At 35.0% G+C, this 12,457-nt stretch overlaps 2 protein-coding genes across 2 annotated transcripts; both read right to left on the reverse strand.

The window, feature by feature from the left end:
* Positions 1-375: 375 nt before the first annotated feature.
* On the reverse strand, positions 376-3,147 carry LOC110994990 (arrestin domain-containing protein 4). Its single transcript, XM_022261941.2, has 7 exons — positions 3,131-3,147; positions 2,593-2,973; positions 2,236-2,352; positions 1,941-2,158; positions 1,381-1,563; positions 939-1,124; positions 376-596 (listed from the first exon to the last, which is right to left on the reverse strand). The coding sequence occupies exons 2-7, from the start codon at positions 2,711-2,713 to the stop codon at positions 432-434; spliced, it is 990 nt and encodes a 329-aa protein (XP_022117633.1). The 5' UTR covers positions 2,714-2,973; positions 3,131-3,147; the 3' UTR covers positions 376-431.
* Positions 2,933-11,428, reverse strand: LOC123690043. Its single transcript, XM_045632533.1, has 3 exons — positions 11,304-11,428; positions 3,608-5,599; positions 2,933-2,973 (listed from the first exon to the last, which is right to left on the reverse strand). The coding sequence occupies exons 2-3, from the start codon at positions 5,277-5,279 to the stop codon at positions 2,933-2,935; spliced, it is 1,713 nt and encodes a 570-aa protein (XP_045488489.1). The 5' UTR covers positions 5,280-5,599; positions 11,304-11,428.
* Positions 11,429-12,457: the final 1,029 nt, after the last annotated feature.

The following is a 12,457-nucleotide window of genomic DNA, read 5'->3' on the forward strand; positions in this document are numbered from 1 at the left end:
AAAAAAATCTTATTTAAATAAGTTGAGATACAATTAATGGACGGACATATATCACAGGTTAATATACAATGTCATTAGAAAACTATAAAATTCCAATAAATGATTTAATAATATAATTACATCATTAATATTATCATAACTTTAAAGAGAATATAAAAAATGTTATCACTAAATGGCACTAGGTCTAAATATGTATTGGAAATGTCTGTATTATTGGAATGTTAAACATTACAAATTCCTATTAGGTAGCTATATTGGCTTAGGTATACAAACTTATGCCAACAAAGCATTCAAAAACTTACGGCTAAAATGTAAATAAGATTCTTAATTGTGTCTTATAAACAGTTAAAAATATTTCTATAGATTTAAAAAAAGTATGTATTGGAAATGCATAATCAACCTCTTTTGTGGTCCATGAGGTTATTATATCATTATGTCTGTTTCTCATTAAGCCAGGGTCTAAAAATGGGAAGAGTACTCGGGTAGTGAGTAGGAGGATGTGCCTCTTCATCATCATCACGGAATGGATAGGTGCCCAGCAATATGGGTAACTGTAGTTTGATTTCTTTTTCCAAACTTTTTGGCTCAATAATAAACTGTAATTTAAAATAATGTTTATGATAAAGAAACATAAAAGCTACAGACATATATGTATATATTGTAAGCAATAAAAATTAAATTCAAAAGACTGAATTGAATTTATAAGAATATTTTTATCCTTCAACATATTGCATAATCTATTGAATGTGTTTGTAATTTATGTACTACAATGAACACTTATGCAACTTTCAACAACCAAGAAATTGGGTTCTAAAAGGGTGCCGACTTTATGATCACTTATGCTTGCAACTTAAAACTCCACTAGGCTCTGGATTACTGGAAATATAATTATATTTTCTTATTGTGATTAGAAATTTACAAACATAAGAAATACTTACAAAGACATCATACTGCACTGATATTAAATGACACCCACGGAGGTTAGTAGGCGGAAGGGGTGGTACATAAAGTAATTCCCCTCGCCATCGGTCTGTTTCACCTGCTCGAGTTTTTCCGTGCGCCAGGCGAGATAATTCGCGGACTTCGCGAGCTGCCACTTTGCCGTGGGCTATGTACTGAATTGTCTAGAAAATATTATTAGTAAGTAGTAAACACTTACGATAAATATAAGAAACATTTACGTGACTGATTTATATACTAATAACATACTATAAAGTATATGATATCTCAACAAGCATGTTAAAAAGTATTAATAGCCATATATGTTCATTCTTTCATAAACTACATGTTTAAATTAGGTACTTTGTTGACTAGTTTAAAAATTCATGGAAATGGATGGATTCAATTATTAGTATTATGTAAGTTACAATAAAATTATACCTCTGTGAGTGCTGCTCTTGTACACCTTAATGCTGTTCTTGAATTGTTGACAATATGTGCAGTTAGCACAACACTCTGCCCAGGTATATATGCACCGCGATCCAAAGAAACACGACAACGGACAGATCCACCACCCACACAACCCACGCCAAGCTTATGCTCTACTTCCAACTCAAATTCTTGCTAAAATAAAAAAAACCCTATATTTGTTTATATGCACTATTAACTATGTTTTATAACCCTTTCAAATATTTGCTTTTTTTTTATATAAATTTGGATTCATTAACACAATAAATACCTAAGTAATTCGGAAATTAAGATTTTTTTAAAGAATTTTATACATGTCATGGCTATATGAACATTTAACAGCCTGGAACAAATTACCCGCTACATAAAATAAAATGCAATAATTTGAAACCAATTATTACTTTCACAAATACCTGCCTAATGTAAGCTACTATTATTTTCACATTGAATCAGAATATTAGAATATTTAAAAAAATTATAATATTCAAGATAAAATAATCTTGAAGATGATATAAATAATAGAAAGTACTTACTGACAAGACAGGAGGTTCCAAATTAAGATCAATAGGATTCATAACTATAAAAACTTGTTGATTCTTGTGTGTTAATCCATTTGGCTCTCTCAATGCAGCTTTGCAAAAGTATTGTACCCATCCATGTGTTCCAAGAAATGTGGAAGGGAGGCCCATTGGCAAACCTAATTTAAATGGAAAACTATGGATGCCTGGTGACAATATAGATGCACTATGACCTGTGGGCAAGGATGTTCTACTATGATCTAAAGAGCTTTGTTAAGACATTGAGATTTTCTAATGAGATATTTTTTACCTGGTTCCCCTAACAACCTCATTCTAAAATCAATATAATTTTCTTTGTCAAATAATCTCTCATGTCGACCAGAGCCCACTCGCACTACTCCTTCCCCAATCACATGGAAATGTAAACCTAAAATAGTATTGATATATTATCAATCAAATATAAATCATAATATCTCATTAATGTAGTTAACCTTCCACCACCCACATAATATTTTGTTCATATAATATTTAATTAATAAAATAGCTTACTTAAAAACATTCTAAAGTTAACATAATTTTGTGTAAAACATAATATATTGATTGAAGCCAAAACATTAGCAATGTTAGTACTCATTAGTGGAAAAATACTTCTATGTTATATGCTTACCCAATACCGGAGTGTCATCTTGTAATTCCATTAACACTTTTCCTGATAAGAATTGTCCAGGAAAATAAAGCAAAGAAGTATTATCAAACACTATTAAAAATTTTAACAGTTTTTTGGGCATTTTTGATCGGGAGGTGCGGTAAGGTTTATATTAAACACAAGTTTCAGATTTCACACTTAAAAAGTCTAGGAATGAAACAGTACCTAATGAATCTTCGGATAAAACAGATATAACACGGCTACTAGCGAGGTAATTGCATAAGTTAATTAGGTAATTGTGTTACTTTAATTACCATTTAAAGCACATAGATACATAGGATGACATTATTCAAATAACTTTTCATTTCTCAAGTCCACTTGTAGGTGGAAATTGAGAAATACCTGTGAAGGTCAGATAAAACTTCACTATAGAAACAGTAGAAATTCAAAATACCAAAAAATCTAACTTTGTTTTTAAATAAGATATATTTATATTCTACAATAGGCCCTATTAAATTGACTTAAAAATTATTTTAAAAAGTAAAAGTTTAATGTTCACAGTTCACACTGAATGATAATCCTCAACTTGTTGACTAATGACTATTGTTTTGAGTTTTGACTAAGTTCTTTTTTTTTTTTTTTTTTCCCTTTGGCTCTAACACTGTTTGTGCATTAGCCAGCGTCAAGTATGGGATTTTTATAATTCGTTGTTTAAATTATTTACAGTTTATGCATAATGAAAAAACTAAGGAAACCAATCGCGACATAACATAAATAATTGAAAGCGCATAAATTTACAAAAAATCAGAATAATTAATAATGGAAAAAAATCAAAATTATAGTTTAATGTTATTATTTACAATAAACATACTTATAATACTATATACAAGGGGATTTAAATCTCGAAGAAGTAAATAAATATTGGTAGGAAGGGGAACGGACAGAGAAACTAAAGAAGTATATAAGGAAGAATGGTCATACTTAGGACAAGAAAAGAAAACATGATTCAAGTCAGAATAGCTCTCGCCACACTCACAGGCGGTACTAGTTACGATACCGAGTTTGTGCAAATGAACTGGAAGGCTGTTATGTCCCAGACGCATACGGATTATAGTAGAAGTAGCAGTTTTACCAAGCGACAATTTGGAAAACCACGGCTTCCTGGGAACGGAAGACTGTATAGCATACAAGAAACGACCCTTAATCCGGCCGTTCTTTTCCCAACACATATATAACGGCATATATCTCCACGATTTGTGGAGATATATGCCGGGCAAAGCAGCAAGATCATGGCCAAAATTCTTGTACGGGTATACGTCACCGGTCACAGTAGCACTGTTAGCCAAACTGTCAGCTTTCACATTTCCAGAGATACCACAGTGACTAGGTATCCAACAAAATGATACTAAATATTTGTGTAATTGGCATTGCAACAGCTTTCTCCTACATTCAAATATAACATGAAAGAATGGGTTTAGTTTAAGTGAAAATTTTGCTAAGCTCTGTAATGCACTTAAGGAATCGGTAAATACAACGGTTTTTTTGAGTTTGAAACACAGCACATATTCAAGAGCTTTTAGTAGTCCAAAACATTCACCGGTAAAGACCGATGATTCTGGAGGTAATTTAATTTTCTGAACTATGTTGTACTGTTTGTGGTACACTCCAACACCAACACACCCATTGGAGTGTTTAGAAGCATCTGTATACATTTGATGCCAGTTAGGCCATTTCATATTGACATTGGAATTAAAGTTTGCATTGGCATTAAAATCAGATTTTTCAATGCCAATAGAAAAGCATATCTCAGGAGAAAGAAGTAGAGAATCATAAGAAGAGCTAAATAGGGGAAGTATATAAAAGGAATGAGTTGGGGCTTGTAATTGTTTAAATTTCAGAAAGCTTTTTAATAGACAAGGTAAAGGTTTATGTGAAGAGGGTAATTTTTGAGAAAGAGATTCCAGTTTGGAAATGAGGGGATGATTATGGAACTGGACAGTTCTAAAAATGAATCTATCTGACAGATATTGACGCCTTAAGTTTAATGGAGGGTCACAACATTCTATTTGCAGAGCATTAACCGGGCTCGATTTCATAGCACCAGAAACAATCCTCAAAGCCCTAGACTGTATGAGATCTAGTTTTCTAAAGCCTGCTACATTACCTGGATCTAAGAAAAAGGTCCCAAAATCAAGAACGCTTCTAATGACAGCATTATATACCAACCTCAATGTGGCCGGGTGAGCACCCCACCAAACTCCACTGAGACATCTCAGCATATTCAAGTGTCGCTCACATTTACCAACCACAAATTCGCAGTGTGGTTGACCTGTTAGTTTAGAATCAAGTATAACTCCTAAGAACTTTACTTGATTATTGACGGGTAATATATTATCGCAATCATATCTTATAGTTGGTGAGGGAGGAGTTCTGGATTTAGTGAAAAGTACGACGGTACTTTTTGAGGGAGACAGATCTAGGCCATTTGCATCCATCCAAGATTTTAGGAAAGATAAAGAGGACGAGATACGTTGTTCAGCATTACTTACAGACTTATCAGAGGCATAAATAACCAAGTCATCGGCATATTGTAATATACTAACTGAATCTCCGATAGAGTTTTCTAGGTCATGTGTATAAATATTGTACAATAAAGGACTCAGCACAGACCCTTGTGGCAAGCCCTTCCATACCAGCCTACTAGGCATGTTAGGGCCGCCAACATCTAAAATAATTTTCCTCTCTGATAGAAGATTTACAATGAAATTATTTAAAAAATAAGGAACCTTTAATTTATCTAATTTACTTTTTAGAATATGTAACAAAACATTATCATAAGCCGAATTAATATCCAAGAAAGCTGCGACTACTGACTTTTTATTTGAGAAAGCATTACGAATGTCCGTGACTAATATGCCTAAATTGTCACACACACTTTTACCTTTTCGAAATCCAAACTGAGTTGGTGACAGATATTTATTATTTTCTATATACCATTCAAGCCGATTTTTAATTAAATGTTCAACAACTTTTGTGAAAAAAAAGGCGGGAAACGTTGGTCGTGGCGGGAGTTTTGTTTTTTAGTAAAATTTATAAATTTAATTTAATTGATATAAAAGATCAATTTGTATATATTGTATGTAGTAGTTTAACTTAATTGTTTATTTCTTTAATTTGTGTATATATTCTTCAGCATTTGGTAAGTTTTTATACTTTTTCCTCAAGGCCTGGAATCAGGCGAAAAAATGAACGAGCCCCCGGATATCGGGGGCTCGCCCCCTGAGGTTGCGTGTAATATTATAGTAGAAAATAGATTTTCTAAACTGGACGAGTCCAGTGTTGACACAGATGTGGATCAACGGAGTGACCGTAAAAGAATGAGATTAGGTAAAATTTGCAAACATTGTAATAAGAGGAAAAAAAGATTTGACCCGACGCGTCGTAACAAGCAAAAAGAGACTGATTGTTCGTGCCAAATACCGGATATTGAATTTCCCTCATTATGTACTGAGATTAAGAACGCTAACGATATAGATAGTTTTCAGCAAAAAGGTTACCCAGCACATAATACAAGTGTAACTGTTAATACCCAACAACACCCCCCATCAGATAGTTCTCAGTCTCCAAAAAACCCTACAGGCCGATCGTTTTATGAGGCCTATGACATAGGGCCATTTGTAGTTCATGTGCAAAAAGTTTCTTCAGATACTGGCATCGCCTCCTTGCACCCAGTCCAATTTGGGTATTTCCTAAAGAAAAATTCATTTAAAAACATTATTAATGGTAGCATTAAAAGGATAGGCAGAAACCGAATTTCCCTATCATTTTCAGACCACAAATTTGCAAATGAATTTGTTAATAATCCTTGCCTGACAATTAATAATTTTAAAGCTTTTATTCCTTCATTTAATGTGACTCGAATGGGGCTTGTGCGGGGTGTTCCCGCAGAATGGTCTCCTGAAGATATATTAGACAATATCTCTTTACCTGTAGGCAGCGGAGGAATAATAAAAATTAGACGCCTAAATTATAAAGTGCGTAACAGCTCCCCACCTGAGTGGAAGCCATCACAGACTGTTGTTATAACTTTTGATGGCCAAGCTCTACCAAAACATGTGTTTGTATGCTACAATGCCCTACCGGTGGAACTTTATTCATACCCCACTATTCAGTGTTATTCTTGTTGCCGATTTGGTCATACTAAGTCCAATTGTAACTCTCGACCCCGATGTTACAAGTGTGGCCAAGGCCATACTGGGGACACATGCAACATACAAGATGATGCAGCATCTTGCTGTCTGTGTTCAGGTCTACACTTTGCTACAAATAGGAAATGTCCAGAATATGAACGACAGACTAAAATTAAATTATATATGGCTCAGAAATGTGTATCTTACGCAGAAGCAAACAAAGTGTATGATCCTGTCTCAAAATCTTTTGCTGAAATAGTAAAGTTTTCAAACATGCATAATTCTCCTGATTCTCCTGTGCCATCTGTATCGCCTTCCTCTTCCTCGATTCCGTCGTATAGTAGATCTTATAAGAAAAACATATTTGTTAAACCAACAACCCCCAAACTAAAACGACTGGGGTATAACAAAACAGAACACTTCAGTTTAATAAAGGACTATGATGCTCCAGCTTCTCCTAACGGGGTCGCTTTAATAAACAGTAACGTCAACAATAATGAAACAATGTTCTCAATCTCTGATGTTATCCAACTTTTGACTGAAATAAAATCCATTTCTAACTCTGACAACAATGTAACCGAACAACGCCGCCCAACACTTGCTTCCTTAACTCAATTAAAATCCACTTATGCGTCCAGAACGCGAACAAATAATCCAGTGGAATTGCAGAAGCGCAATCTGCAATAAAAACGATTTAATCTATTTGCATAATAAATTTGAACCTTTTGTCTCAACTCTGTCGGAAACATGGCTTCGCCCGAAATTGACATTTCGAATTCCAGGTTATGTTATTCTCCGACAGGACAGACCTGACGGCTATGGCGGTGTTGCCATAGTCATTAAAAATAATCTCCCCTATTCCTTATTTCCACTTCCCTCATTCGGTGATGACTTGTCAGTCATTGCTGCTATTGTAAATAAAATTTGTATAGTATCTATTTATTTTTCTCGTCCTAATGTAAATATTTTTTCTCATCTTAATCAACTGTTCTCCATCCTCCCAAGGCCTTTCTTAGTCCTAGGTGATTTTAATTGCCAACATCAATCTTGGGGAAGCACTTCTTCCAACTATTATGGAGATCAATTATTAGATATTATAGATTCTCATGGTATATGTATTTTAAACACTGGGCTGCCAACTCGTGTTACTGGTCCAAGCGAAGGTGCAAGTGCGCCTGATCTATCTTTATGTTCACCTGATTTAGCTTCAACTTTGGACTGGCACCCTCTAGCATCTTCGTATGGTAGTGACCACTTTCCACTTGTAATTACTTTTCCTTCATACAAACCTATCAAAACCAATCGCTCTCCTCGTTTTAAATACAGATTAAACAACGCAGATTGGAAATTATTCAACCAAATAGTAGAGCAGAAAACTAATACTTATTCTCAAGAAGGTAGCCAGATCTCCGCAGAAATTCTTTCTCAGGTTTTGATTGAAGCTGCCGATGAATCTTTTTGCACTAAAACTAAGGTCCGATCGCAAATTCCTTCACCTCCCTGGTGGGATCATGAATGCACAGCTGCAATAAAAGAAAGAAAACAGGCCGAAAAAAAATACTGCGAGGATATGTCAGAAGAAAATTTCGAGTTATATTTAGAATCTGCCCGTAGAACTAAAAAATTGTTTAAGAAAAAGAAATACGATGGTTGGCAATCATTTTGTGCATCCATTAGTCCAGATGTCAGCCCGTCAGAGGTCTGGCGTAATATTCGTAGATTTAGATCTGCATATAATAATTCCCCTTCTTCTAAATTACCGATAACTCTAGCTGATCAGTTTATGGATCATCTTGCTCCCCCTTCTGTACCGGAACAGAGATTTCCTCCATTAACTATTCCTGCTTACATTTTTGATGACCTAAGTGGAATAAACGCTCCGTTTTCTTTGATCGAACTTAAAGGTGTGCTTAATAAGGTAAAAGACTCTACTCCAGGAGAAGATGGGATTCCATATTCTTTTTTGAAAAATCTTTCGGACCGAATGCTGATGCTGTACTTAAATATTATAAATTCTATTATGATTTCTGGGTGCATTCCCAAGTCTTGGATCACTCAATCAATTATACCTATTTTAAAAGAGAATAAGCCAACCGATGATCCTTCTTCTTACAGACCCATTGTCCTTTCTTCTGTTTTAATGAAAATAGCAGAACACCTAGTAAAAATCCGTTTAGAATGGTTTTTAGAGAATAAAAATCTATTAGCAACGACCCAATTCGGTTTTAGAAAAAGTAGAAGCACAATGGATAGCTTAGCAATATTCACTACAGACTTACGATTAGCATTTTCAAACAATGAGTCAGTAGTAGCTACTTTCTTAGATATAAGCTCAGCTTATGACAATGTTCTTATATCGGTTCTCAGGGAAAAACTGCTATGCTTAAACGTACCACCAATTCTAACAAACTTTGTTATAGATATGCTCAGTGAAAGATACATAAATTTATTTATTGAAGATGTCAAACTATCTCGGACCGTATGGAAAGGATTACCACAGGGTTCTGTACTCAGTCCTTTGCTCTATAACATCTATACGTATGATTTAGAAACATCATTGCAGGCATCAACAAACGTACTACAATATGCAGACGATCTTCTTATATACAAATCGGGCAAATCAATTGAAAATAATTGTCAAACTCTAACATCTTCCCTTTCATTTTTAAACTCATGGCTGACTTCGAATGGTCTAGACATATCTGTATCCAAGAGCAGGGTTGTGTTGTTTTCCAGAATGCGTAAGCCTCCCCCGGTCCAGGTAAAGTTTGATAATGTTTTGATTCCCTCGACTAATAATATCAAATTCTTGGGGGTAGTTCTAGATTCTAAGCTCACCGGTGTATCCCACTGTGAGTATGTAACAGCGAGATGTGAACGAAATTTAAATATTCTTAGATGTTTATCGGGCATTTGGTGGGGAGCGCATTCACACTCCTTAAAACTGATTTACAACGCCATAATCAGAAGTGTAATGGATTACGGTACTTTCCTGTTGGAACCAGGAAATGTTTCTGCTTTCAAAAAATTGGATAGTATTCAAGCAAAAGCAATGAGAATAGTCTTAGGAGCTATGAAGTCAACCCCAATCAACTGTATGAGAACCGAATGTGTAGAGCCACCATTAAACTTACGCCGACAATTTCTATCTGATAAATTCCTATTCCGCTGTATGCAATTTAGTAACCATATCCTTACATCTAAACTAACATCCTTGACATCTTTAATCCACACTTCTCAATTTTGGAAAAACAAACGCACACCATGTTTGGTTAAAAGTTTCACAAGATTTACTTCTCTTAAGGCTCCTACTCACCAAGCGACTTCCAATCCTTTGTTTAAATATAGTTACAATTCCCTTATAATCTGTCCCGTTATACATACTAACATAGGTCTTGTTAAAATTGAGAAAAACCAAAAGTTAACATTTAATTATATTGTTGACACTAAGTGGCCACAATGGCATCGAATATTTACAGATGCATCTAAACATTCCAGTGATGGATGTGTAGGTGTAGGTGTAATACATTCTAACTACAATATTGTCCAAAAAACTAAACTCCCTCCTGAATCCTCCGTGTTCACTGGCGAATGTATTGGCCTATTCAAAGCTTTAGAATACATCCTTCTACTGAAACTTCAAAAAACTGTAATTTTTACAGATTCACTTAGTTCTTTAAATGCCCTAGCCCGGTTCCCATTTGGATCACATTATCAATTCCCTGTCATTTCCGAAATTAGAAACTTACTATTGAAATGTTTGAAAGAAAACTATTCCGTATCGTTTGCATGGATTCCTGGTCACTGTGGAATATCTGGAAACGAAAAAGCCGACCGTATTGCCAATGAGGCAGTGGATAGTGGAGATGTGGATATTTTTGGAAACTATGCGCATGACTTGATGGCTCTTTCTGGGATTTATCTCCGGAATTCCTGGACTGAATCCTGGAATCAAGATCGTTCAAAAGGTCGCCATTATCGTGCTATTCAACCTTCTATACCCATTAAGCCCTGGTTTTGGAGACTGAGATTCGGTAAAAGAGTTACAACAATACTGTCTCGTATGCGTCTGGGACACGTCTGCACCCCAGCTCACCTTGCTAAGTTTAATATTATTGACAACCCTACGTGCGAATGTGGATATGCTGAAGCTGATTTGAATCACATCATTTTTGTTTGTTCTCGGCGCGAACGGTCGGCTCTTATCGACGGTCTCATTTCCCTTCAAATTCCTTTCCCTTCATCCATATCCTGTTTACTTTCAACAATGGACCCACATATATATAAACTTTTAGCAGCTTTTATCTTAAGTAATGATATAAAAATTTAGATCCTATGAATGTGTATATATGTAAATATCTTTTCTTACACTCCTTTTATATCTATCTCTATAAGAATTGATCTTTTATTTTATAGATTTTCCTTTCCTTAATTCCGTTCCATCCGTTACGTTTATTTTTTTACCCGTTTCCCTGTTTTGACCCTGGGCCACAATGCACAAACCGTGCGGGCCATAATATAAAAAAAAAAAAAAAAAAACAACTTTTGTTATCACCGATGACAAGACTATAGGACGGTATGATTTAATATCAGATCGAATCTTAGACGGTTTTAAAAATGGCAGCACTATTTGACTTCGCCAAGATGGCGGTATGTCATTTGTCAATAGAACTTTATTTATTAAATTTAAAAAGTAATTTAATCCATTTTCGCCAAGGTGAGACAAAAAGGAATATGGGATCCCATCTTCCCCAGGAGCACTGTCTTTAACGTAATTTAATACACCTTTTAATTCTAATAACGTAAAAGGTAGATTTAGTGAGGAAGGGACAACATCAGAGTTATTTTGTGTAGAAGAGTGGATGAGATCTGGAGCAGAAGGAGGAGCCAAGCGATCAAGGAATTGATCAGCTAATTCTATAGGAAGCAACGACGGGTTAGAAGGATTGATAGCTGACCTGAATCTTTTGATATTTCGCCAAATGACAGAAGAATTTATTCCAGGTGATAAAGAGCTACAATATTTCCTCCAACCCTCAGATTTCTTTTTTTTAAATAGTTTTTTAACCTCTTTCATTACATTCATTAAGACCTCGTATTTTTCCATAGTCATATCATTGCGATAATTAAGCTCAATTGCCTTGCGTTTTTTAATAGCTGTGGTACATTCTTCATCCCACCATGGTGGAGATGACAACTTATTACTACTCGGCTTTTTCCTAGGAAAAACACTATCAGCCGATTCTAACAAAACATCTTGTAAATAATTACTATTTGTGACATTATCTTCTGAGCAATTATTCAGTTTCTCTTCTACTAATAAACTGTATTGACTCCATTTCGAGTCTATGATTTTGTGTTTAAGGCGAGACTTTTTAATAAACATATTACTATTTTTTTTACAGGGAAATGAAATGATTATGGGATAATGATCACTATTGTAAGATGAACACAAAGTAGACCAAGAGAGAGAAGATGCTAAATTGGGAGTACAGATGGACAGGTCAATGGCACTAATTACTTCACCAGGCTTTGTAAGGCGAGTAGGAGAACCCGTATTTAAAATGCACAGGTTATACATGTCTAAGATATCCAATAATTCATACCCGTACCTATTAGATACTGAACTACCCCACGATGTATGATGAGAGTTGAAATCACCCAGAATCATGAAAGGCTGAGGGAGAACTGAAATT

This window comes from Pieris rapae, chromosome 20, assembly GCF_905147795.1.
Source record: "Pieris rapae chromosome 20, ilPieRapa1.1, whole genome shotgun sequence".
In the NCBI taxonomy this organism is placed as follows: domain Eukaryota; kingdom Metazoa; phylum Arthropoda; class Insecta; order Lepidoptera; family Pieridae; genus Pieris; species Pieris rapae.

Coding starts and splice junctions, on each gene's coding strand:
- LOC110994990 (XM_022261941.2), bottom strand. CDS start 2,713: ATGCCCAAAAAACTGTTAAAATTTTTAATAGTGTTTGATAATACTTCT. Junction 2,353..2,592: donor AGATGACACTCCGGTATTGG/GTAAGCATATAA, acceptor ATACTATTTTAG/GTTTACATTTCCATGTGATT. Junction 1,564..1,940: donor TGGAACCTCCTGTCTTGTCA/GTAAGTACTTTC, acceptor TTTTTATTTTAG/CAAGAATTTGAGTTGGAAGT.
- LOC123690043 (XM_045632533.1), bottom strand. CDS start 5,279: ATGCCTAGTAGGCTGGTATGGAAGGGCTTGCCACAAGGGTCTGTGCTG. Junction 2,974..3,607: donor TATCGTAACTAGTACCGCCT/GTGAGTGTGGCG, acceptor TGACCTTCACAG/GTATTTCTCAATTTCCACCT.